Source organism: Falco peregrinus, chromosome 12 (assembly GCF_023634155.1).
Source record: "Falco peregrinus isolate bFalPer1 chromosome 12, bFalPer1.pri, whole genome shotgun sequence".
Lineage (NCBI taxonomy): Eukaryota > Metazoa > Chordata > Aves > Falconiformes > Falconidae > Falco > Falco peregrinus.
The window spans coordinates 4,149,588-4,176,183 of NC_073732.1; the positions used below are offsets into that span (position 1 = coordinate 4,149,588).

The following is a 26,596-nucleotide window of genomic DNA, read 5'->3' on the forward strand; positions in this document are numbered from 1 at the left end:
ACACCTAATACAGAGCAAAACAAGGCTCTATCCCTTAGTTCCAATCCCAAACATCTGGTCACTTACTTCTGCTCATCGATCTTAAAAGCAATGACTTGGAAGTCCATTATTTCTTTTTTAAAATCACTTTAAAAGTATAACATATTTAACAACATGAAACACACAACAGCGAAGCACAACCTGCAGTAGATTCCCTTTAAAACAACCACACAAACTGGCGGCTGTATCACACAGTTTCCCATGCAAACAACAGCTTTTAAAGGAAGCTGACAACAGCCAAGTACTGAAAAACCAACATGAAATTTCCACTTCCTTTGCACATGGTTTCAGCCTAGAAAAGGCCATGGTCAACAAAATAACATGCTCTGACTACCTTCTGCTTGTGAAAAAAGCCCTGATGAAATAAAACAGACCTCTAAAGACCTCAGCATGTCCTGCTTCTATGCCTTCTCCCTGCACATCTGAGAGGTGACACCAGTCATGTCAGTGTGGCTGTATGACATACAATTGCTAATGCAACCCAACCAAAACTTCAGACATGACATTTCCAATATATTATTAAAAACATACTTAAAAGAATTGTTAAATGCTTCTGATTTTTCATATATCAACCTGACAATCTTCAAACCAGTGCCTGCCAATGTTCCACCAATATAAAAATCAGGTTTTGTAACTCTGTGTGAGGAAACATAATGGTATTTGTAAAGGGTTTACTATACAACATTGAACTAGCTTATTAAGATAATAAGTTGTTTCCCCTACTACTGTTCAATTAAAACAAACAAAATGAATCACTGAGGCTTTCTTAATGCAGCTGTATGGCACACTCACATTTTGCAGGTCTTTTTAGGTAGTGAATCAGTGAGGAATAAAGAACATCCCTCATAAATGCTTTCTTTACCTCTCTCACTTTACTGTTCCTCCCCAACATCCTCAGAAATAACCAGGAATCAAAGTGTTTTGACTAGATGTCCATGCACATCCCGCACACACACACCCCATACATGCACACACACATACACGTCATCCATTTCTTCAAAACAATTTGCTTTAGAGTTTCTGGGTGATTTCTCCTCATAACAAATAGCTCCCCAGTCACTACTGGTAGAGGGGATATCAGACAGAAGCAGCTGCCATTGACAGATGAAGACAGGCAGCTTTTGGTTATGAACCGCAAGGTATCCACTTTCAATTATTCTGCTTTCTCTGCCTGCCTTTTTCTCTTTACTTCCTCCGATTTCTTACGTCAACCCATTCCATATTTAATTCTTGAAACTCTTATTTCAAAAGGACCACATTCACAGTTGACAATCTGTACTCAACTGCCTTACAGTGACCGTTGCTAAACTGTAAGCATCAACGCATAACACAAATCTTCACAGGACCATTCAACACTACCAAGCACAAAGGTTTTCTTAGGACATAGAGGGCCAAGATCACCAAACTGCACAGAAATCAAACTTAATTTTAAAGAACTTTAATTTTTCTGTCTCCTAGCAGCTAATGCATCTGTCCAGCCAGCAAACTTAAGCAAAATAAAACAAAGGTGCCTTTAAAAATCCCTGACTCAGCTACAGTACAAAACACTTTTTGTACAAAGATAGTGGAATCAGTGACCTAATTAAAAAGAGGAAATAACGCCTACCTTTTCTCCCCATCTTCCCCACAGCAGCTTGGGAACTCCAATGAAAATCTAGAAAACACCTTTGTCCTTGATCTTTTAGCTCTAGAAAATCAAATGTCTTAAGAACAAAGGCCTGTAGGGAAGATGCAGCAAGCAAATAAGAATCACCTGTGAGTTACCTATCCTGTCCTTTCATACAAGAGCTCCTATTAGCATTTCCCACTACTTAGAGCGCACCTGTGAAAAACCTAAAGGGTTAACCCAGGGCTTTATTGGAATAGGGAAGACATTGGTCCTGTTCCCTTTTGAGTATTCCACGTCAAAAAAAAAGTGCTATTTTCCACCTTCATATGTAAATTTGATTGACAAAAGATAGAACAGGCAATAAGAAGTGGCAACTTCAGATAGCAAAAAGGAAAAGGAAATTAAAGCAAGAAAAAAAAAAAATTGACCTATGCATCCAGGATTTTCAATTATTAAGGCCCTGTGAGTCATTCAGCAGTCTTCCAAGACAAGAAAAAACATAAGCTTACTGTGATTTCAGTGGCGTAAGTCCAAGCCTATTCTCAGTAATAATTCTGCCTAAATACATATCACCAAGTTAAACCACATATTTTATGATATTCTATGAATAGGAAGGAAAAATGTAGTAAAGAAACAAATTAAATTACTCCTTGCAATTCACTGCAAATGTATGTTTCCAAACTGAAAATCCTCCAGGATGCCACAGAACAATAAGGATAGAAGTTTAGAAGAATTTTAACCCACTGTGCCCAGTTATTAACCTGAAAACCTTCCCACTAAGCAATCATCCCTCTTATGCCTCTTTCCAAGAAATTGTCACTTCATTGCCATTACAAAATAGTACTTCTTAACACTACCGATTTATTTTTCTACATTAGACTTGTGTACTTTTTAAGAAACGAAGATGAAACACATTAATTTTTAATACTTTATGCAAAGCTTAAAAAAAGTGAAATAGGCCCAGACTTCATTTCTTTAAGATTAAAGATCAGCCTGAGCCTCTGTCAGTACTATTCTCCATGATACCGTTTGTCGTATCATACAACAGAAAGATTATTTTGACCTCATTTAACAATCTAAATATTGTCATAAAATCTTTGAGACATCACTTCCATTTCTGATAGGCAGAATGCTTTTTATTAATCTTCAGGAACAAAATAGCATTCCTTGCAATATCACAAAATGAACACTCAAGCCCCCAGGAGCCTTGCTTTGCCACTTGTGAGAGCAGACAAATGGAGCTCTGCAGCACGGAGCTACAGACCGGGACCCAGCATGTAGTCTCGGATCACTTTGAGAGCAACAATTCTTGACTCAGACTTTCAAAATTAGGTAGGAAATACACAATTACTTTCATTTTGATCACTACCACCTTGTTTTGATAGATGAGAAAGGAAGCACCAAATTTTTAATAAACTGAAGCAAAGACACTGTTTAAAATGGAGCCACTAACGGTTTAAACCTGACACAGTCTTGGAAAATACTTGCCCCCAGACAGACGGCAGCTTCTGCCTACAAATACTATGAAAAACTCCCCAGTAGACCACACAGAAGGTGACAACATCCACGGGAGAAGATTTAGTTCTGCCTTACAGATGCAGCTTACCACTCTCAGGTGAATCCCATCAAAGCGCTCATGGTTTGGGTCAGCTCCTGCATAGTCTGTTCAAGACTTTCAGTTAGGCTTCTTGCTTCTGTTCTCTCCAGGAGGCAACTTGTAGATGTCTTAGCTCATTTCATTGCCTGCATATATTCACTCATTTGGTTATTGAAGTATTAGCCAAGGGTGATATGATAATTTTGTTCCAGTGACAACAAATGAGTAGATTGTATTGTAAAACAGACATGGCTGCAAGGCACCAGACGCTGCTGCTTCTATTAGGAAAGCTTTTCCTCCTGCCCCCTCCTCACTTGTTTCAGGACCTTCAGTCTTTTGCAAGTGAAGAGTGAACAACCATAATACACTACAGAAGAAGATGAAAGCTGCTCGTTCCCATTTAAACACAATTTGATATATATTATATATGTGCATAGAAAATAATGCAATATTTTTTGTTTTATGACTTGGAAATAAAAATAAATGTAGTGGATTTTTACTGTGTACTTGCACTGATCATTGGATGTCATAAAATATTTTGTTAGGCACACTTTGGGAAAATCAATAACTAGGCAGATGCCAGCTGTGCAGCTCCATGGTGCCAGGCAGTCATGCTCCTTATTGCCTCTTAAACTAGAGGAGCAAAAAAGGACGGCTGCAGAATTGAAGTCCATGAAACTGACACTGGAACTAGATCATGCTAGAATTTAGTATAATCAAGCGTCCCAGAAAAATTAACTCCTTTTATATTCTTTCCTTATTTGCAGCAAAGTTAACGTCACAGGCTTCAGTTAAAACATACCCAGTTTGGGCCAGTTGAAGGTGAGGTTGAATCAAACCAACTCTAAATACTAGTGTCCCAAAGAAGTCCAAGCAGACACAGAACTCATGCCAAACGGTTTGCAACCCTCACAAACATGCTGTGCTGTATCTCATGAAAACGCTTGTGAGAGACGTGGCTCTTCAGTTACTGATGCATCAATGCTGCTTGGGCAGGCCTGCATGAAATGTTACTTCCCCCCAGAATATCAACATACGTGTATTAAAATAGTGAGAAAAAGGTAGGGGTAACATTATCCTTCCTCGTGCTAGAGCTCCCATTCTGGGATGACGACATGATGTTTGTTTGTGCCTCCCAGGAGGCCAAAGGACGGAGCAGGAAGGGGCAGGCTGCCCTGCAGGTGGTACAGGGCTCCTCTGGGCGTGCGCAGTGCCTTCGGGGTCTGATCTCCACTGTGGACTCTTGTGTACCCGCCATACAGAGCAGGACATAAAATGTTCCTCCTTAAGATGAGAAAATAAACAACAACTAAGGAAACCACAGGCCAGTTTCCTATTCTTGAGTGTTGCAAACAACTTCCAGTTCCTCTTCCTTTGTTCCAAAATCAGAGACATTTCAGAAAAGGAAGAAGTGGGCATGCCTGCTGGAAAGTTAAGAGGGAAGAAGTGATCAAGCAACTCTGTCATTATCCTGAGTTCTCACACCCTATCATCATTTCACTTGGAGACTGTATCACTGTGCTGTATTCCAAAAAAATCAAGACTGCTCAATTTGTTTGTGCTTTGGACACAGAGAAGGCCCGGTGTCTGCCCCTCCTTTACAGGGATAAGGAAGGGTAGCAAGGAGTCATTCAAAGTCAGGGAAAATAAATTCATTCCCAACCTCAGAAATGGCGCTGGACTGCAAGAGCTAACACTAACTTTGCCCCTTTGTGCAGCATTTGCTTCCTATACAATCAAACCCCAAACCCCACTATCAGAGTTTTCTAGAATTGCTACATTTTTTTTTTCCTTCTGAGGAAAGGCAGAGCCATAAAAAGAGAAGTAATACAATCCCAGCTTCCACTTCAGTTACTTGTCTCCAGTTTCCAACAGATGGTTGCTTCCTTCGTTGACTAGCGTCTTTGCAGATTCTCGGTTAGGTACAGGATAGTCACACAGCAGTGTGGGATACAGAGAAGATAATAGAGCACTTCCCTCCTAAATCCCTTAGATTTAGGCACCGCAGATAACAGACACTATAAAGCAGGGAGGAAGAAGAGGTGAAAAAAACAACACAAGATTATGCCACCTGAAGAACATTCTTCTATTGCATTGTAAATTGCTGGTCCTTGGTACGGTTTTGGTCCAAGCCAGTCAATGATCTCACAAACTAATTTAGGGCTTAGCTCAGGAATGAGCAGGGGCCTGCAACCACCGCTGACAGCCAGTCTGCATGCAGTCACCCTGTTGTGAAGGGTGGCAAGAGCTGAACATGACAGACTTGGGCTGGGTTGTGTCAAGTTACTATAGGGCAAAAGAAAGATCTGGAAACTTGTAATTCACTGTTAGATACCTATCCTTAACAGCCTGACCAAGTCTCCATCTCTAGACCATGACTGGTTTAGATGAGCTCTGAGGACCTTAACTCATGTCAAATGGGAAAAGCAGCACAGAGATCAGGTCTGGTCTACAGTGATGTCCCTCAAGTCTCATGCAGAATGATCCCTTTTTGTGGGTGAAGTTACAACCAGTAGCAAGAGAAACATTTGAAAGTAGGAGAGTAGCATTGCTGCTACTGAAAATTGAAATCGTGTAATACAGCTTAAGGAGAGAAACAACCCTCAAGAGAAACAGGGAGCAACAACTCTTAACTCTTGACTGGCAGGTTACCTGCAGAAAAGATATCAAGGCATCAGGACACCTCAGAAGGAATCACATGTCTGATTTCTGTTTACCCTGGTAGGTCTGTTTGTGCTGTTTATATGTAAGGTTCAAATGGCATTTACTCAAACTGAACCCCAGGTCTGCATTTCTTGTTAACAGCATAGCATCAACAGAGATAAATGTTTATAACTGAGGAGCAGTCAGGGACCAGACTGAAATTTATGATTCCTGCCAATTTAATTTGAGGTACCTTTGAAACAGTTTGGGCCCTTGGGTTCTGAAAGGACGACTGACACCAGAAGAGAGTTCAGCAGAAGAATGTGACTGTTATCACAGCACTGGTGATGCTTTCTGTGCATAGTTTGAACTGTGGATAGGCGAGAGCATGCAGAAAAGCTTCAGAACAATATGAGTCATTACACGCATATCTATACAGATAAACAGACTCATACAGTGGACACTACAATTAATGTTGCAAATGCTTAATTTCAATCCAGTCCAGTACACTCCACAGAACACACAAATCCCTGTGGAAAAGGCAGTGCGCCGCATGCCAAAGTAGACTGTGCTGGAGTTGAAAACATTGCTCTATTTTGTTTCCACCTCCATGCTCCCATTCAGCAAACACTGACTGTTCTCTTGAAATGTCAGTGTGTGGGGCAAGAGGCAACAATTGGCAAAACTTAGAGATACACTGTCACCGCTTGACGGAAGCTCGAGCACACTTCCAGAGTCCCTTGCCAAGATAATTAAATTGTGCCATTACAGATTCTTTGGACAAGGCTTCTAATAAAGCATTTCCTGCCAAAACTTAGAAATGCAAGTCAACATTCTGCAGTAATTCCTACGTGCTTTGTGGCATGGCATAAAACTTCTCATTCTATTCCTCTTTTTGTAGCAATGCCGCTGCTTAAGTCAAGGCAAGTGTTTAGCACTGGAATGACATAAACATAACTCCAACATCTGTTCTCTGAAGGAGAGGAAAATGAAACAAAAGAATAAAGCATGCTCTTTTACTTAACCCCTTCAAATTTCTCAAATGAAAAAAGCAGGAATCCTTCTCACTGCTTAGAGCATCACTATCTCTTCCTTTACTCAAAAAACCAATGAACAGAAAACCATCCTCCAAACGTCTGAAGGACACCTTTGTTGTTTCTTGCCGAGGATTGGTTGCACAGCTAAGTTGGTATCAGAGCTACTGAACCTGATCATGATAAACTTTATGCCTATATACCATAAAATAACAGGGCTAAAAAGCTTAGAAGTTGGGCAGCAGTCTGCTCATGTACAGCAATTCTCATGAAGATCAACCAGTGATAAGAAGGTTTTTCCTCAAGGCCATTGAACCTCTGACACGTGCATGGCGCCTGTGAAAGCTTCCCACAATCTAAACCTCCCACAGCTCTCTGCCCATGGAAAGAGGAAGGTGGATGTGAACTAAGACCCAGGACAACCCAGGAAACAACCAAACAGCCTGTTAGAGACTGCATCCTACAAATTTAAGCAATGCAACTTCACTGAAGCCATGCAAAAAAAAAAAAAAAAAAAAAAAAAAAGGCGCCAGAAAAAGCCTGAAAGCAAACAGAGATTCTTGGCCAGTGAACCAGGGTACCTTCTAGTGTCTTCTTACTGCCTTCCTTTCCTACCAGGATGCAGTCAGATGCGGCACCTAAACCCAAGCAGTGCTACCAGACAAGGCCAAACAAAGATTAATTGCACCAGAGTCTCTGTCTTGTTGGTGAAACCCACTGCTTGCTCTGAGCTACAAGTTTGCATGACAGCCAAACCTTTTTTCTGTCAGGGACGTGAGTCCTCTTTCATGCACTCCACATAAGATCTATACTACAGCACTTCAGCATGACACCTGATCTGCTGACAGCTGGATGCGCCACAGCCCTGCTCTGAGCTCTCCCACTGCCGCAAGAGCTCCGAGGAGAGAGCTGGAAACGAAGTCCTTTAGTGTACCTCTCCTGAGGCCATCAACCACAACTGTGATCCATGCCTGAATTTCATGACTAAATTGTTGAAACTAAACCCAGACTTTTTTCCTAAGTGGCTAAGAATCCTATGACAGATTCACTTAGTTCTGTGGCTTCCCACCAAATAAACCAATTCCATCTTTCTCAGGTTGAGAGTTAGCTGAGTGCCTGCATTTGCAATTCTTTTTTGGCTGATATAGAGGAATAGAGATGAAGAGGGAAGGGGAAGTGACACCAAAAGGTTAAAATAAAATTTAAAAAATTGTAAAAGGATGTTTGCTCCAGCATGTGAAAACCAGAGTTAATGCATGGAGGGTATGTACAACATTTGTACCCTCTTCCTGACACTGTGATGGCACAATTCCTACCTCTGGTAAAGACTGCTGTAGCAAGCAAAAGAAACAGCAAATACTTTTGACTCAAGAATGTGTCAGAGATGTTCACTAACCTTCCCCTCTACAGGCAACCAGCTGTAGCACTATAGTTCCTCTCAATCCAAACACAGAAAGTTTTACATCGTAGAATTTGAAGGTATTTTATCATCTAAATGTATAGCGTGCCACTTACGCCATGAAACCTGTGGGCATGTTTCTGTTGCACAGCAGGCATGAAGCAGCTTACTTGTTTCCGCTGACGCTGAAAAACTGCGCCTTACCATGGGAGGAGAGCAAGCACCCGGCAGGCTGAGCAGAACAATGACCTGCCAGCAATCCATACCCTCACCTTGCACCGACTTGTTAGTGGAGTCATACCCCTGACAGCCTGTACGTCAGACACCTCCCTTCTCCCAAACAAGGAGAACTCTAGATACAAACAGGAACCAAAACTACATGAATGTTGAGAAAGCTGAACTCAATATTTAAAGCCGAGATCCATGTTTATTTCTGGTGTTAATGCAGTGTCTCTTTCTGTCTCCCTGCAAACTGGTATCAGAAATCTGCTCCTGTCTCCTGGGCTAGCTTACAATTCACTACATTTATTAAAACTTCTTCAGATCAATATGATGCTGTTCCATAGGAAAGGAAAAATAAGAGCATCCAGTACCTGCCCAAGCTACTGAATTGACTCTCTCTGTGACTATATCCAAATGTCTCATTTCAAAGGCTGGGTTTCTCTTACTCCCCATTTTATGTGCCTCTGAGGCAACTTTTCTAACCTAAGTTGAAGTTAAACATTTTTGGTCCTGGCGTCCAGTTGGATACAAGTTTGGATACTCCTCGTATTACAGAACTAAAGAGAGACGATTCATGAAGGTCAGGTTTGCAGTTCTGATGCTACTCTAGATGTGCTCCAACAGCACTGACATACTCTGTACCTGTGTCCCATTCTACCAACACTTTTATTTACAAAGAGCAAAAGAGCACTCTGGCATGAAAGGCTAGCTGATGAAATCAGAAGTCATCAGAGGAAGCCTTAGACATCATGAATGACTTGGCCATTCAACGAAATAAGGGTCTATTTAGTGCCATATAGAGAGTGGCATTTGTAGAGAGGACATCTGTCACCTAAGAGCATTGAAAGTACCCACCAGATGGATATGAGCTTTTAGCACATTAAGCATGCTCTCCATTGATCTAGTGACCTGGGGCAAAAAGCTCCAGATATCTCCTTACATGACATCAAGGCACTGGTCCCGCCTCCATCTTAACCAAGTAGAGCACTTACAAGCACCATTCTCATGCTTACGCTCCTTGTTCTTCTGTGACACCATCAGCTGTGTGCTGAGAGAATAAAGAATGAATTTCTCAAAACCTACCTGTAGGTTTTGCATAGAGGCTCGGAAGCATGATTTAAAAACATGGCTTAGAAGCATGTAAACTTTTATAGAGTCTAAAGGGAGCTTAAACAACTAGGCTTTTGTTTCAACTGGCATCATCAAACAGGGTGGGGGAAAAAAAAGATTATGTGACATGTAGTGTAGTTCTAGCTTTAGCTATTAGTCACGTTTAAATTAGTTATAAATAGGAAGGGGGAAGAAAGGCCCAATAACCAGAATAAATTGGTATAACCAGCTCCTACTCCAAATTCCCTTGCCAATATTAAACACTTGCTTAATTATTTTCTGGAACATGAGACCCATATTCTTAATTGCAGAAATCCACTAAGATTCAGAGTTCCTGCTTCGTATCATGCTCTGTACAAACCCAGTAACTGGATTTGTTTGGAGGGAGGACTGTTTCTATTTTATCCTGTGGGAAGTTGCTAACGCCCAGTCATTTCCCCCCTGTATTCTCTCCTCACTGACCCCAGACACCAATTCACATAAAACAGTTTTTCTTTTTGAGACGGGGATATTATAGCAGTATGCACTATACAGTAAATCCTGAAGTATCCAAGAACTTAATAGCTGACACCTTTGGAATTCACTAGCTCTGGTTCTCATCTATACTAGGGGTTTTTATTGCACTGATTCCAAAATTATTTTCAGAATAATTCAAGATGTCATGGTTCAGACAGATATAGCATCCTGCTTGAGTTTAATGCATCTATTTTAACTTGGTTTAAACTTTCACAAACATCTCAACACAAATGTACATTCCCATGAAAAGAAGGGGTAAAGAGCCATATGAATTCCTCTGTATGTAATTAATTCTACTGATTTCCTTAAGAGAAATAAGATCCTTTCCGCATCAGGCAAGCGTCTCTAAATCTCACTTACCCACAATACTATAGTTGACAAATATAACTGTTCTTTTTGTTCTCATGAGCAGTTATTTCCAGATTTAGGATTGGTCAGGCTTCAATCCAGAAAACAGACTTTTCATGACGGCCCCCAAATAACTTCAGAAGTCAGGAAATACAGCAGTTAGGAAAGCGGTGGACTCATCCTGCCTGAAGTATCTGGCAGACCAAGCAGCCCACATCTCCCAAATGTTCAAAGAATCCATCCTTCAATTTCTGCAAGATTTCCAGCTGGGTGTTACACATATAACCAGTGCTTTATCATAGCTAACCACTATCTATGTAGCATGTAAGAGAAACTATTTATCATCCAGCAAGTTTCAGAAATTGCAGTTGCACCCTTCCTATTGTAATTTATATTGTCATTACAGTCCAACTACACCTCAAGCATCAAGTCCTCCCCCTCCAACATTAGTTAGAGCACAAGGAAGAAAATGCTTTCATCAAGAAGGCCTTTCAAGAGAAAGCCTCAGGGGAAAGCTCTTTCCAAATGGAAGCAGTCATGCTATGGACAGCCTGCAAGAAGATTCACTTCTTCATTTGTTTCAGGATATTTAGAAAAATGATTTAGAAGATCTTTACTTATAGCATCTGATTGTGTGACAGGATCTCTCACAGCTACCTTGCTACGCAGTCCAGTCCAAGCTCACTCCTTCCACAGATCCTGAGACAGGGAAGACCATACAACCCTCCTCATGGTGAGGCATAACCTACTACAGTAAGCACATGAATGAGCCCTCAACATGCACATACTGTAATTCTAGATCTGGTGCCTTGCTGTATCCCATGGCGAGTGGTTTAACCTTCACCTCTCTCTGCATTTATAAAAAGAACACATAATATCCCAGCCTAGCATGGCACAGGAATTAACAGTTATACTGCAGAGGAATTTGAAGAGATATATGCACACATGCACATCCCGTGTATATGCTCTTCAAGAACAGCAGCCCTTTATACCTTTGATAGGTAACAGCTTCGTCATCGGTGGTTTCAAGACTGGGAAACTAATGAGATACATTTTTTCATTTTTGTGCAGGTAACCTATTTCAAAAGAGCTCCATGGTACAACATACAACAGATAATACAATAAAAGATAACTACTGTTAAAATACTTCAGGTCAGGTAGAAAGCAGTACTTGCCCTGGATATGAAAAATAGGCAAAGTTCTCTGCTGCCTTCTACGGATGATGCCTGGGCTAGTCAAAAATACAAACTGACATCCCAGTATTAGCAAGAATCTTCCCTTTTTGTGCACCAAGAGAGTTTGCTGCTGGTGCTGCTTCCTTCACATGCTGCTGTGCTGGGCCAGTCACAAAGCAAAAGCTCTCTTAACAACTTTGGTGACGGGGTGGGGAATAATGCCTGGTTCCCCCAGACATCATGAGAGAAGCAACCCTTGCACTTGAGCGCTCAACTGTCTGGGAGGAATATAAAACCTGTGTGGAACAGTTGCAAAATCCAGTACACACACACACACGCATGCACATATCACCTTACAGTTTAGCAACATGAAAGCTGGCTGTGCAAATAGTGTGCATAACCCAGCCTTAGCATTGTCAAACAAACATGAAAACTTGCCTGAGCAAGCTGGGACAGGCAGCCAGGATAAGAACAATTTCTACTAGTTTCCCTGAAGTACCTAATAATATGGGCGACAATCCAGCTTTTGTAATACACAACTTCCACAGCCCTGGCTGGGCCTTTTGCTGGGATGGAAATGGGATGGACAGTTTCCTACTGCTTTCCAGTTGGTGAAATCCTATTGGGGTAAACAAAACTGTTTTCATCGACCAATTTCAAAGGTTTAGACAAAACAAGCGTATTTCTCCTGCTGACAGCTATGGTTACAAGCACAGTGGAAACATTTCAGCTAACTACAGGAATGTTTCTTCCCAGGAACTGCTGTCAGAAGCAGGTTAACACCTAGGTGAGAACTGCTGGCATGAGCAGAATCCAGAGAAATCTTCAGTAATGTTTCTGACAAGAGAAAGTTCAAGGAAGACCTGACAGATACAACTGACTAGCAGGCCCTGAAAGCGATACTGCTTCACCCCTGCTTGAGCAAGCAGGATACTCCAGGACACGCAATGTCAGCCACCTCCAGGCAGCACGGACACACAATACCTTTCCCTCATGCAACACCCTGTTCGGCCACACCAAACCACTCATTTACCACACCACTACCTTATCCCACAGGAACCTGTACCCCAAACTGAGAAAACTGAAAGGACAGTGTAAAACCTCTGTATCACAGCCACCACAAGTTAATCCATTTCAAAGCACTAATACTGATTTTTGAGACCTCCCTTGAGCTTTGATTAGGGTTTCAGGGAGAGACACCTTCTTCACTGCATCACCACATCACAGAAGCTGCTATAAGCAGCATGTTACAGCATGGAAAACCTTCAGGCTAGCTGAAGGCAAATCCATGACCTTCTCAGTTGTCTCAAGGCAGCTAACAACTGAGAAAAAAGTTAAAAAGTTACACAGAACTTGCCAATTTATTTTTCCAAGGAATTACCCAAATTATAAAAATATATTCTCAGAAGTTGCCAGTTAAACATCTAAATATGTTTTAGAAGTCAGGGACAAATGCCTTTAAAATTTACTAAGCTAGTTGTCTTACATACTGATTTTATTCAGACAAGACTTTTCAAGTATTTTTCTTGCACGTCATAGTCCAGTATTATTCCTTTAAAGAATTACACAGTTTCAGCATCAAATCCTACCGAACTCCCAAGGTAAAGCAATTTGGTGGGAAGAAAGGCAAGAAATTCAAACTACATCTTCACTAAGTTCAAAGAATTTATGGTTATTTAACAAAAAGCTTTATTGTAACTAACAAGCCATCTAATAGCTGAAAATCCTAGTCAACACAAGGTGCCTAGGGCTTCTTCTTTCTTCCTCACCCCCAGTTATGGACCGGTTATTTCATTTTAATTATGTCCCAAACCTCAGATGCTCCTTTTACAACCAGAAGTTAAGTAAACTCTTCCCACCATCAACCAACTTCCTAATATTCCGTTTTTGGCAGGGGGCGCATCAGTCCTCATGACATTTTACCAAATCCAAGTTCATACTACTAGAAATCTGGCAGCTGGTTTTCAGTCTGTTATTAGCACCCCCGTGTCACAAGTAAGAGATGAACTACAGCTAGCCCTCTCTTACTAGAAACAGTCAACAACAGGGTTGGTTTTAAAAAAGTTTTTTTCAAAACTTGCGTATCATTTAGTGAATTTTGTTTTATCATTTCAATGTTTGGAGCTGGCATTTTCTTTAAAAAAAAAAAAAAGATGCTCTGATATCAACTGCTAGTGCACTTGTCTGCTTGGAGCCTCACTGACTTCTGAACACTTTGGTTGAAAATTGGTAACTGGCTATTAAAGTGTAACTGCTGAAAATAGTAATTGGCTATTTTTGAGCTTCTGTACTACATGTGTTTGCTATGTATGACTGGCTGCATAAACAGGTGTCAGCTTCATCCAATTTAGTAGATGTCATGAAAACAGCCCTTTCTGAGTAGTGTTAAGAAGCTCATCCTAAGATGGTAATACCTCACTCAAAAGATTTAAGTTTATTGACTGTATTAAATTTGACTGTTGAGATTACCAGTTGTTTCTGATGTTGGCATAGTTATGTTTTGTAAACCTAAAACTTTCTGACCTATTACAAAAGGGGCTATTCAAGAATTGGAACAAAAAGAAACTCCAAGCAAAAAACTCAGGACACAACCAGCATTTGAAAACAGATACATGGATTTTCTTTTCATATTCTGGAATGTGCAGGGTTCACAGTGCTGGAGTACGACCATCTTCTCTGTCAGAAGTCTGCAAATTAAGTATAGAAAAAAAAAACACAGGACATTTTTGTAGCTACTTCCCGCCATGTTAGGCCTCAAGCTGCTAGTCTACTCAGTGTCAGAAACTCTTAAATGCATGCAAATGGTAAATGGACAACATTCACATCATGACTAAGAAAGGTGGATGAAGGTGATCACACACAGTTATGAGATGAAATTTTGGTTAAAAAAAAAAGCACGCTAAAAACCAAGCATGAGGTTTAAGTAAATTATTTCACCCTCTTCTGACTGACCCTAATTCAACAAAGCACCTGATGTCTTGCAAGAGTATAAAGCATTCAGAGAGTAATACATCCTACTAAACACATTTTCCCTACAAAAATATAGCAGATTTAGCTTCTTTATTAAGTGATTAGTTTAGAAGCACCCAAAAAGCGACCAGAGGGTTTGCAGCACATTGAAGGACTTTCTAGGCATAGAGGACTACTTTGACCATGGCTGGTACACCACAGAATGAAGAGTCAAGTCATGGGCATCTAAGCAAAGATGACACAGCCTTCAGGTAAACTAAGCATACGATGGAAAATCACCCTAGCATTTCAGCTCCTGCTTCAGCACCAAACATTTCTGAGGCTGTCTAATCAAAATACCAATGCTAACCTTTTTAATTGGTAATAGCATTCATCGTGTGTAGAATAGTACAGGTTCATGAGCTCTCAGTCATGAGCAACCACCAAGGAACTGCATTTCAAGACAGGAGACCTCTCCCTTGATAAACACATTGGGCATATTCAAAAGTGTGACTACCTGCCTGAAAATTCAAGATGTGATGGAAGAGGGGACTAACGGCTGATTCAGAGTTCAAGTCCTACTTCTAGTAAATTGTGAGAGTGAGAAGGGTTAGGCAGCAAAAAAATCTCTAAAGTGAAAGAGCAAGATTTCAGTTATCAGGTTCAGGAAGGTAGTATTGAAGTCATCAAGACGCCAGAAGATGCCAGCCTGGAGGGAAGTGTCAGTTCACAGAACAGAAAATAAAGGCTGTTCAGATATTATGAAGAAATAACACACTGCTCAGACAAAGCCTGTTTGCAAAGTACAGGAGAAAGAGCAGGATTAAATGCTGTGCCTGAATAATGGTTTGAATTAAAAAGGGCAATACTGAGTCATTAGTCTTCAGCACAATATTACATTTCAAAATCAAAGCTACCAGTAGCAACAGTAGGAATTCTGATACAATAACACATTATGTCTGTTAAAAATACATGCCCTTACCACAATAATGGTGAAAATAGTGGTGAAGTCTTTGCCCAGGTCTAAGGCTCTACTGGAGTCAGGCTATGTATACACTTGAAAGATGCTATTTTAAACATATATGAAAATCTGGTCAAATCAATCAAAGGAAAACTTCGGATCAAAAAAAGGCTCAAGGTTATTTATATTGGATGTGTTGCAAATAATGACAGCAACCACAACACTATAGTCAGTGATGGAAACTCCACTCAGATGCTTGGGACAAGAAGTTCCAGTTTTGTTCCCTAGAAAAGATGCTAAGGCACTTCCTTATCTTAAAGAGCTCCCATGCATATGTACCAGCTGTCATGTACAGTACACAATGGATGAATATTTCCCTTAATGGGGGTTTTAATCTAAATGACCCCTACTGTACTTGCGTCAACAGCCAGGACAAAACCGTTCAGACTTCCTCCTTGCAAAACTACCCAAGTCACATATGTATTTTCTCTTTCAAAGACCTAAAAAAAGGTACAGGTGGCAAGAAAAAGAAAAGAAAGAGGCAAAGAACAGAAGGTAATCCTGTCTTTTATGATTTAAGGCATGTTAACAGAAGGGATGGTTGGCTGATTATGATTATACTCTGCAATTCTTATGCTCCTTGTTCTTTTCCATCTCCACTAGGAAAGCAAAACCTGTCAGGAAACTGGTGAGTCAGCATGCTGCTGCTGTTTGTCTTAGCTATGAGGCATTGATTTTTTCCCCAACGCTTTGATACAGGGTCACAGGTATCCTAACTAAAATCTTTACTGAGAGCAAGGGGGTCACGGCAGCAAGAGCTGTTAGTTTAAACAAAAAAGTCAATTCTATTTTTACAGTATTTATTTGGACATTTAAACTTTCTGAGAGACCTGAGAGGAAAAAATACAAAAAAGACTTTTTTCTTTTAGCTGTTTAAAATAGAAAGGAAAGAACAATGCATGCACTTCACAAATTCTTCCTTCAAAAGTCACTATTTCTCTGTAATCAGGTATCTTATACATGTGTACAACTAATTAACTCAAGAACCAAAGCTAAAATAGGGTAACTCCAATACATGGAAGGAGTTTTTAAAAGGCAGCACTTCTACTTCTCTAACACTTGTCCAGAAACCAGGCCCCTTTCAAGGTATCTGAAATCAGACAATGAAAAGTCACCAGGCATTTTGAAACTCTAAGCAGTGCTTATTTGGCCAGAAAATCTTAAATCATCTTGTTAGTACTTCAAGAGTAATGTTATCCAAAAAGGAAATTTGGTATAATTTAAAAACAAAAATGCAAAGGCAGCTCAGGAAGCTCAGAGGTCTCCCCACTCGCATAGAAGAGCTCCATAAAAGAAATGATAATATTTCAGTCTACAGTGAGGTGTAATCAAAGAATCTCTGCTTAATAGGCTGGAGATTAGTTATGAAGCAAAACACAGAGTCAGGCCATAAAAAGTTAATTGCAAATCGCTGTTTTCTTGTTTAAATTGGCAGGAAATTGTGAAATATTTCCTCTATAAAAACATAGGTGAGCTATTATGTAGAATTTACCATTAATAAGGTGGAAGGAAGTACAGAGCAAAGTAGTAATAACATGCTAAGAAACCAGTTGCTTCTGAAAGAGACAAAGTCACTGGACAGGAAAAGTCTGTACATTAATATAAAATTCTGAGATTTACGGTCAAAGCCAGCTCTAAGACTGATCAGTAAGAGTTGTTTTAGGTTGTGAATGTATGGAACACCGGGTGCTATTTACCGTATACTTTGTAAGAGGCTTTGAGTTATACAGGGGAAAGAGCTATAGAATTAGTACTGCTAAGAAGTTCCGGTTACAGTTAGAGGTGGACAACAGGAGATTCTTAATCCTCTCTGGATGCGTCATCAGAACAGAGATGCCCAAGAATATTTCATATCCTTAGGTCTACTGAGCAGTTTGTGGATGAGGCAGCATTCAGTATAGTACATCATACTTCTGAGGCTAAACACAGAAATGAATGGATGTGTGCTATTTAATACAACTAGAAACAACTAAATCCCATTAAGCATATTATTTGCTTTTCATCTGACGTCTCTCTGCATGCACCTTTCCTGAAAACACTTTTTCCAGTCACGAGACATCTCAGGCTCCAATAGCCTTGCATCGGTAAATAGCTCCTCCTTTGGCAGTAACATACAAGACTGCCTGAAGCATCCTCTTCAGATCTGAAGCTTGACGTGCTACAGTACAAAGGTGTTTAACACACTTTGTGTCTTTGTGGCAATAATCTCCAAAGGACTCTTCAGAGAGATTCTAAAGATTGGATTCTTAGCAGAGTGCTCTGTTACGGAAATAGAAGGGTGAACAAAAATACACCAAATAGTGATTACAGAAACTGTGTCGCCTTGAATCTACGCTAGTGGTTTTTTCCTCATCAATTCTATTTTAATTACTTTTTCTAAAGTAGAAATTGTTTTTTTATTTTTAAGGTAAACCACTATTTCAGAAACAAGAGAATTTGTAATGGATGACTTCAGCTCTGTGTTCCTCCTGTACTTCATATACTCTTTAAACACACTAACATCTTTGTTTAGGATGACATTTGCTTCCAATATTTAAGCATCCTTCCCTTCCATTCACATCAAGCACGACTCCATCAAAAAATCTTGACTTGGCAGCTATCACATTTGTGATTATTAGGAATTAAAGACCATGCTTCAGCTTTGCTTGACAAAGCACAGTTTCAGCCAATAATGGAAAACTTCTCCCTGCTTTAATACTTTCTGGAAATACAAAGATGAGCTTTGTGGAGTTAAGACTATGTCACTTTGCCTTTCTAAAGCATGCATGAGCCCAAGTATTCACTGACAAAATGTTACCTATTTAAAGCATTACTACCACAATTTGGTAAAGCTGCTGCCAAATAACTGGAAGTTTAAAATAAAGAGACATGAATCAGTGACCTTGGTTCCATGAATGACTGAAGGCAACTGCCCATGCTGCTTTCCCACTTTTTGAGATGTACAAAAGACATAAACTGTAAAAGACAGCACAGTGTACAGTAGGGAGACTCAGAATGCGTGTGATACATTCAATAAGCCAGATATGCCTAAATGAATTTTAAATCAGCGTGTTCTCTCCGTACAGTTACTCTTTGCTTCCAGGTCACAGTAACAAGAATACCACAGCCACAACCCCTTTGACTAATGTCTGTCATGATTCTTCTGTGGCTTTGCTTGTCACTGTTGTGACTAACATTTGGGTCAGGAACATGTTGGCAAGGAGTCATGCAGGACTCTGATGAGCATTGCATCCAAATATGACTCAGGTAAGGCACATCAATTTAACCTATGAAATGAAGTTTTCTTAAATAACTCTGGGCTCGCATATCCTGAATTACTTTCTAGAAAACGGGTCCCAGGTTACGCTCCTCCAATTTCTACAACAGGCTGCCAAAAGCTTCTGCTGACTGCTGAAAACACCCATTAAATCTAACCCTGCAAATCAATGAAGGAAGAGGCCACAAGAGGAGGCTAATCTCTTCCTCCTTCCTAGAAGGAACAGATGGCCCAGAGGGATGGTAGTATTGTAATAAGCTCCAAGTTATAACATAATCTCCTCTAGCAATGCTTTCTTAAGAGGCAGTATGACCTCTTCGAGTTCACATCCTAATATCCAACTACAGATCTTCAGTTTTCTGCAGGGAAGAGGCCTCAGCACACACACTCAGGCATGCCCTACTCAGTCACACCAGGTAAATCTGCAGCTATTCTATCAGACAACATCAAATTCACACACTTGCACATCACAGGTTATTTTTCACCTAAAGCCCCTACAGTACTAATAAACTCCAATTTTCTTAAATCACATCAATTTTCTTAAATCACAGATTTCTTTCAAGATGCAACACAAAGTTCACAAGGTGAAATTGCTCAGGGTCACATTAGTTTGGAAGAGATGCACACATACACACAAAAATTATTCAGTGAGTGATACAGGCCCTCTATTTGCCATTTCAAACTGACAAAATAGGACCATTCAGCAGAGCCCTGAAAACAGAGCATGGCATTGCTTTGGCCAAGACGTTTCACATAAAATATTACAAACTGTAATCTCCAAGTAATTAACCCCAAAAAATTGGCATGCACTAGTGTGGTGGAATACATCAGCTGTGCATCTGCAGAGGATTGTTTCTTAAAAACTGTCATTATACTGGGAGTATATATGAAAGCACCCAGTTCAGCTATTAATAAAATTCAAAACTTCTCTTTTAAAATAATTATTTCTGAATTGTTGTTTGTTTTTTTTTAAAAAAGTGATAGCACAGGTTTTACTCAGAATAGCATACATTTTTGTTTGTAGAGTGGGATATGATAAGGGCAAAAAGGCAAATTCTGAGGTCTATCTAAAGAGTGTTTGCAAACTTCTAAGCAGAAAAACCAAAATTACTATGTTATGATGCAACTTTTGTTTAAAGATTAATGAAAAACAGCCAAATGCATCGTTTGCAAAGCCAGGTTAGTGTAAGAATACACTCAAGCAGGAACATATCTAAGGACACATCCTTTCGCTTTTCCTATTTTTTACTTTTGTTGGCAGAGTAATTAAACCTAGTATACTAGCCAAAACTCTTAAGCTCAGAGACATACAGTACCTTAAACTTAAAGCAGCTACTTGAAGAGTTCCAACTTTGAGTGACTTTGAGTCACTTATGTCACATTCGAAGATTGTCACTACAAAACTATCGGGCCCTTCAGAATTGTTTGGCTCTGAAAGACCAACCTGGCTTTATGGGTGAGCACAACCAGATGCAAAAGGTCTCATGTCAGAGAGTAGGCTTTAAAATACTCCACATGCTAAGGATTTGAGAGAAGACTCAGGCTACCGAAAATAGCCTTATATATTGATGTTTCTCTTAAAGATTAGTGGGGAAATAAGTCTGAGTCGAACTAGTGAGTGGATAAAATGCCCCTTGCTCTGCAGACAGGTATTTCACAACCCCCAGCATACACACAGATCCACAAAGAATGATAAGCCTAAGCTTTTAAAAAGTCCTAATATTATAAAAATGATTTGGTAAAGCCTTTCATTCTCAAACAGTTGGTCTCTTGACAATGTGTCTCTGCAGCTCCTAAGCACACATATAATAAAATCCTCATCAAGAACAGATCCCTGCAAAGGGACAGATATGTGGTTGGAAGCTGTGAAAGTTCACACTTCAAAAAAATCAAACTAACAAACTGCTGAGCCCTGTTAATGGTTTCTTAAAAAAAAACCCAAAACCAAAAAACAAACCTAACCCAAAACATAAGCTTTAAATAGCTTACCAGAAAGATTCTAAAACTTGGGCTGATCTGTTTAACGGCAGGTTTTACTAACCTGCCATAGATTTCTTACATAAAAGTATCGATTTTTTTATTTCTAAAGCATATGAAATCTTGAGAGGGAAAAAAGGAAAAAAACAAAAAACAAAAAAAAAGAGTATTGAAATTGGAAGCATACACATACTTTCACAATCACCAAGAAATACTACTGTCACTTTTTTTGTCCATAGATGAACTCAGAAACCAAACTTCTATGACAGACTAGCATCGAAACACATACACAAAGCCAAGATTAAGCCAGTGTCTTGAGGTGCTGCATTAAAAAAAAATTAAAAAAAATAAAAATCTACCCAGTGCTTGAAACAGCATAACAGAATGCAGAGCACGCATGTGAGCGGCGGGAGCACAGAGCCAGCAATGCCCTTCCAGCACTCCACCAAGTACATGGGTTCTCCACAGCAACAGGGAGCTTGCACAAAATGTAGTTTTAAAGGAGCCTTAAAATCCTTCGCACATGAATTATGTATCTTCAGGAAAATGCCTTCTTAAATGCTCTTGTTTTCATGAGGCAGAAGAAACCAGTAGGATAACAACAAAGCCTGGGTTGTTTGGGTTTGAGTTGTTGGTTTTGTTGGTGGGTTGGTTGGTTTTTTTTGAGAGGAAACACGTCTGATTCCTTCAGTGTGATTTATTTGTTTTATTGTTTCTGCAGCATATTACATCAGAGTTAAGCTCATGCATGAAGTGTCCTACAAGGACAACTTCAGAACATCTAGCTCTGCTCTTATGTTAGGAGCATGGAAGAAGGATGCAGCCAGAAGGGCACTGAATCACATTTCCTCCAGAGGCTAACAAGGGAACCTTTCCAACACTTCCAAGGGCTCTCATTCAATCCTTTAACAGAGGTGACAGACAAGTTACTAGTGGAGCACTGCACAGATTTTTCTAATTCTGGAAGTCAAATTAAAGAATTGAGTTTGGCTTTTTTTCAGAATCAACTTAAGAGATTAGTTCTCCTGCAGTTTTAGGTGAGACAAATTTAAGGGAGCAGTTCACAGAAACTGCTTTCTGAAATACCATCATGATGACTCAAAGCACGCATCCTAGTATTACTGCTTTTAAAGTATTTTGCAGTGGTTATTTATGCCTAACAGTACAAGGAATAAATAGGCCTCCAATCCCAAAATCTTGGAATCCACCCTCTACTACAGCCATGAAGAAAACTGCAGCCAAGCACTTTAACTGATAAACATAGCCAGCTTCAGAGTTCCTTGGAGTCCCAAGTTTTACAGCCCCCAAACAAATCAATCTCTTTCTTTTACTGGCTGTGTATAAAACATAACATTTGCTTCAAGAAGTGCCTGTCCAGAAGTCTTCTGAATACAAAACAGAGAAAGTCACTAGTTGGGGGGGCAGGAGGGGGATGAGAAACAGTAATTTGATTTTTTTTTTTTTTTGGTAGAGTGCTGACCCATTACAGCTAAAACACCCATCTCTAACTGCTTACTACAACAATGCAAAAGAAAGAAGAAAAAAAAATTGCAGTCTTGGGCAATGTAGGGCTCCTAATCATTAAGTCTAACACAGAACAGCAGAACAATAAAAAGAGCAATCGCATTGTAAATTTATGTACCATGCACAGGTTATGGAATGTAGTGCAATAGGGCACTGTGCAGTGACAAAACTGCATTCCTTACAAAGTTAACAGCTTTAAGCTCATGATTTGTACATGTGGGCAATACCGAATGACCTTCATGCTTTCCAACATTCACTAGAAGGCAGATTTATCTGTAATCACAAGATAGCTGTTTTGTTTTGGAGGATAAACATATAGTTGGAAGCACAACGATTTAAACTTCGCATTAAGTGGCAAATGCAGAGGCCAGTACATTAGGTTTAAAAGCTGAATTTGAAGACCACACTCCAAAACCCTGAGTAGATACTATTAGACTCTGAGTTAACCCTGTTGCAATAGTTGTTTGCCACTCCTTTTTCTTATTTTTTTTTTCTTTTCCAAAAGGAGGTAAGTTTTCATAGTTCAGCTGCATTATAAAACAGTAGCCTCTCTAGCATATGCCTTATGTAAAACCATGTTCTGTTTCAACATAAGAAATCCAACATTCACAATGGTGAAATAAAGTTATATTGCTCTTATTGTAATGGACATAACAAGACTATCCTTTTTCTAACAAAGAAAATACATCATATTTTTATTTTAAACAAGCATGGCTTGTCTCTTATTCCCAATTTTCTTAGCCATGAAATAACAGTTTGGCGACGGTGCGTACTAAACTGGACTGCAGTACAACAGAGCAGGATCCTAGGACAGTATTACTAAAATAACCAGCAGATCTTCATTGCACCAAAACCATCCCCAGGATACAATCAACAGTGAACTCTGTTTTTTGTTAAACAGACCAAGATGGTAAACCTTATATTATCTAAAATTACACATCATTTCTCTTACACTGCTGAACACAAAGTTCTGATTTAGATTTAATGGAAAGTACTGAGACCACATTAAGCTGAACTATCTCTGGATATGCACAGACATGAGGGAGTGGGACAGGATTAATTATTTTTCCTACATATCCAAAATTCAAGATAGTGAAGTAGCATATAGAAGCATATAGTTCCTGATGTCCCAAAACAAATGGCAAAGAAATTCTCATTTACAAGCACCTGAGATGAGGCAATAGGCTTCTGGTTCTCAACTTCCTATGAGTTGCAGTAAGGAATTTCACTGCTACTTCTCAGCTGAAGTGCCCTGCTCTCAGGTACCTATACAAAAAACCAACTGCTAAACAGGATGAGATAGATAAATACTGAACACATAGCAGATTTTAATGCAAAATTACCAACAGAAGCTCACAAGGCTCTGAGACAATTCACAAAACCACACAAGTCTTTATATAAGGTTAATGGTTTGCTAGCCAAGTGCCAAGGTTCACAAAACGGGTATTTTTTTTTAAATCAAATTTGAACTTTATGCATTTTTCTTTAACAACACTTCACTAAAATCTCAACAACCAGAAGCTGAGGATGTTTTACTTTTAGGTGTTTCAAGCACCTTATTAATAAGAGACCACAGGAAAGCCTGAATACTCAGCCCTTTAGATACGCACTTGAGGTTGCTGCTCCTGGGTCAGGCAGCATGACAGCAATCTGAGCATAGTACTTGGATGACTAACACTGAAACAGGCTGAAAACAGCAGCAATCATGACAGAGACAATAAAGAACCCTGGCAATTGCACACAGCTCTAATGAAAGAAAAATTATTAAAAATCGCTTTTAAAAAACACAGAGAAAAAAAAAAGAACTATGATGCTAAAATATACTTTCTTAAAAGGCCACTTTCACAAACGGGATTATGTATAGTATTAACAGTACGCATATAAATAAAGCATATGGCATAAGCAGAAGTTACCATAAGGTCTTGAACACCTTTAAGAATGAAACTTTTAAGGCAAAGAGATTACAAAGTTCGTAATAAAAACACTGGTATGTCAAGGAAGGCGTGCATGATGTTTAAAAAAATAGCAACTAACCAAAAAAACCCCTGTGCTGAGCTAGAAGAACATGATCTGTGAGATCTTAATACAAGCCTTTACCAGAGTACTTCAAACAGAAAATTGCTCTGAAGCTTATAATTTATAAAGAGACCAAGGCAGAGAAATCATGGCATAAGAGGGCAGAAATACACAGGGTGTTCAACCGGGATGCACCAAGAGGTGCTTTAGGATGGCTCTCCCTCTCCTGGTGCACAGGCAAGGGAGATGCATGGAACAAGGAACAAGATAGCTCCTTTCCCAAAAGATTTCACCTCAGGTCTCCCATCAAGGTAAACCGCAAGGAACATATGAAAGGGTGTTTAAGGAATGTTTTCTGCAACGTGCAAAAGAACTATCAGGCAGACTAGGGGAGTAAAACCAGGAGGTGAGCATGAAGCCTGGCAGGCTGCTGTGCCTCTCCTCAGTTGCGCTGGAGAACAATTTGAGCTGGAGCAAAAGGGGTGCACAGGTTAGGGCAAAGCCGATTTACAAAGGGATGCTTGAGGCTAAAGTATGGTGTAATGGATACTAAAAGCTGGCAAGCGAGGTCCGAGATAAAAGACCAAACGTTTCCAGAAGAGAGCAAGTGGCACAAATACATAGGCTTGCTAGAGGATCCACAGAGGCTGCCGGAGCAGGAGAGCAGGGGCTGAGGGTGCAGTACGCTGGGTACGTGGGAGGGACAGAGCGGTGTATTTGCCTGGGAATGCGGAGGGACGGTGCAGGGCACAGCCTGGAGGACGGGAGGGGAGAACAGGTGAAGCGGCGGAGGAAGGGCTCAGGGCAGGCTGGGACACAGCGCGTTAGCAGCACGCTGCGCCGCACAGGGCGGGGGGCTCCGCCGGGGTGGCAGGCGGGGGGCGGGCGGCCCGGGGGGCAGCGGGGAAGGGGCAGCCGGCGGCGGGCCGGTACCTGGGCGTCTTGGCGGTGGCGCTCTCCCGGCGGTCCAGCACTCCGGGCACGCAGTTGGTGAGCTCGGTCCAGTCGGCGTGCAGCCCGCAGCTCCAGCCCGTGGAGAAGCGGGAGAAGAGCCAGGTCTCCCGGCGGTTGGGGCGGTAGCAGGTGCACTTCTTCTGCCCGGGCCGGCAGTCGCAGGGCACCTCCAGCCGCACGTTCTGCACCAGGTGGCGGCCGAAGGTGGTGCCGCCGGTCTTCTGGATGTGCAGGAAGACGATCACGTCCTCGCCCTTCATGTCGAAGGCGAGCTCCCGCTCCAGCTCCCGCACGGGGAAGTAGTACTTCTTCACGTAGTGCGGGTCCGGTGTGGGAAAGAGGTCCAGCTCCTCCGAGTAGGAGCGGCCGCTGGGGGAACCTAGGCTGAGCCCCGGCCCCACGTACTGGTACAGGATAAGCATGAAGCACACCGAGACGGCCACGATCAGCAAGAACTTGCTGGTCCTCTCAACCATGGTCCTTCCCGCACGCTTCATGTGTCACCATCTCCCGGGGCTGCCAGCGCTGGGCAGACGGCGGCGGTGTCGGGGGGCGGGCGGCAGAGCCCGGCGCCTGTGCCAGCCGCCTCCCCCCGCTGCTCCCCGGAGCAGAGCTTTCCCCGGGGGCGGCGGGCCGCTCCCCGGCTCGTCTCGGCTCCCCGCTGTCCCCGCCCGCCCCGCCGCGGGCAGCGCCGGGAGCGGGGCAGGGGCAGCCCGCAGCCAGCCGCTCCGGAGGGGCCGCGGCAGCGCGGCGAACTTGGAAGAGCGGAGCAGGAGGGGGGCGGAGAGGGACCGAAATGCAACACCAGCCCCCTCCCGCCCTCCCCCCGCTTCAGGAAGCCAACCCCATCCCGCCGCTGCCTCCGCCGCGGCGCTCCGCCGTGCCCCAGCCCCAGCGGCACCGGCGCGGCAGCGCCCGCCCCCGCCGCCGGCTGCACACGGACTCGGCTCGGCCGGGAGCGAACGCTTCCTGCCCGCGCCGCCCCGCGCCCGGCATGCACAGCGCCGCCGCGCCGCCCCGGCCCGCCCGGCTGCGGGCACGCACCGCGCCCCGGCTCGGGCCGGCGGCTCTGCCTGCTCCCGGCCTGCCCGGCTGGGGTCACACACCGGGCCCCGGCTGGGGCTGCGGTTCCGCCTGCAGCCGCCCCGGCCCGCCTAGCTGCGGGTACACACCGGGCCCCCAGATCGGGCTGCGGCACCGGCTGCGG

General features: G+C 41.8%; 1 protein-coding gene across 1 annotated transcript in view; it reads right to left on the reverse strand.

Annotated features, from left to right (window-relative positions):
* The window catches only part of HS6ST1 (heparan sulfate 6-O-sulfotransferase 1), a 201,928-nt gene extending 175,611 nt beyond the window's left edge, over nt 1-26,317 (reverse strand). The window contains exon 1 of the mRNA XM_055817566.1: nt 25,369-26,317. Within this exon, the coding sequence (XP_055673541.1) occupies nt 25,369-25,886 (518 nt within the window). The 5' untranslated portion in view covers nt 25,887-26,317. The remainder of the gene's footprint in view (nt 1-25,368) is intronic.
* Between the last annotated feature and the right edge of the window lie 279 nt (nt 26,318-26,596).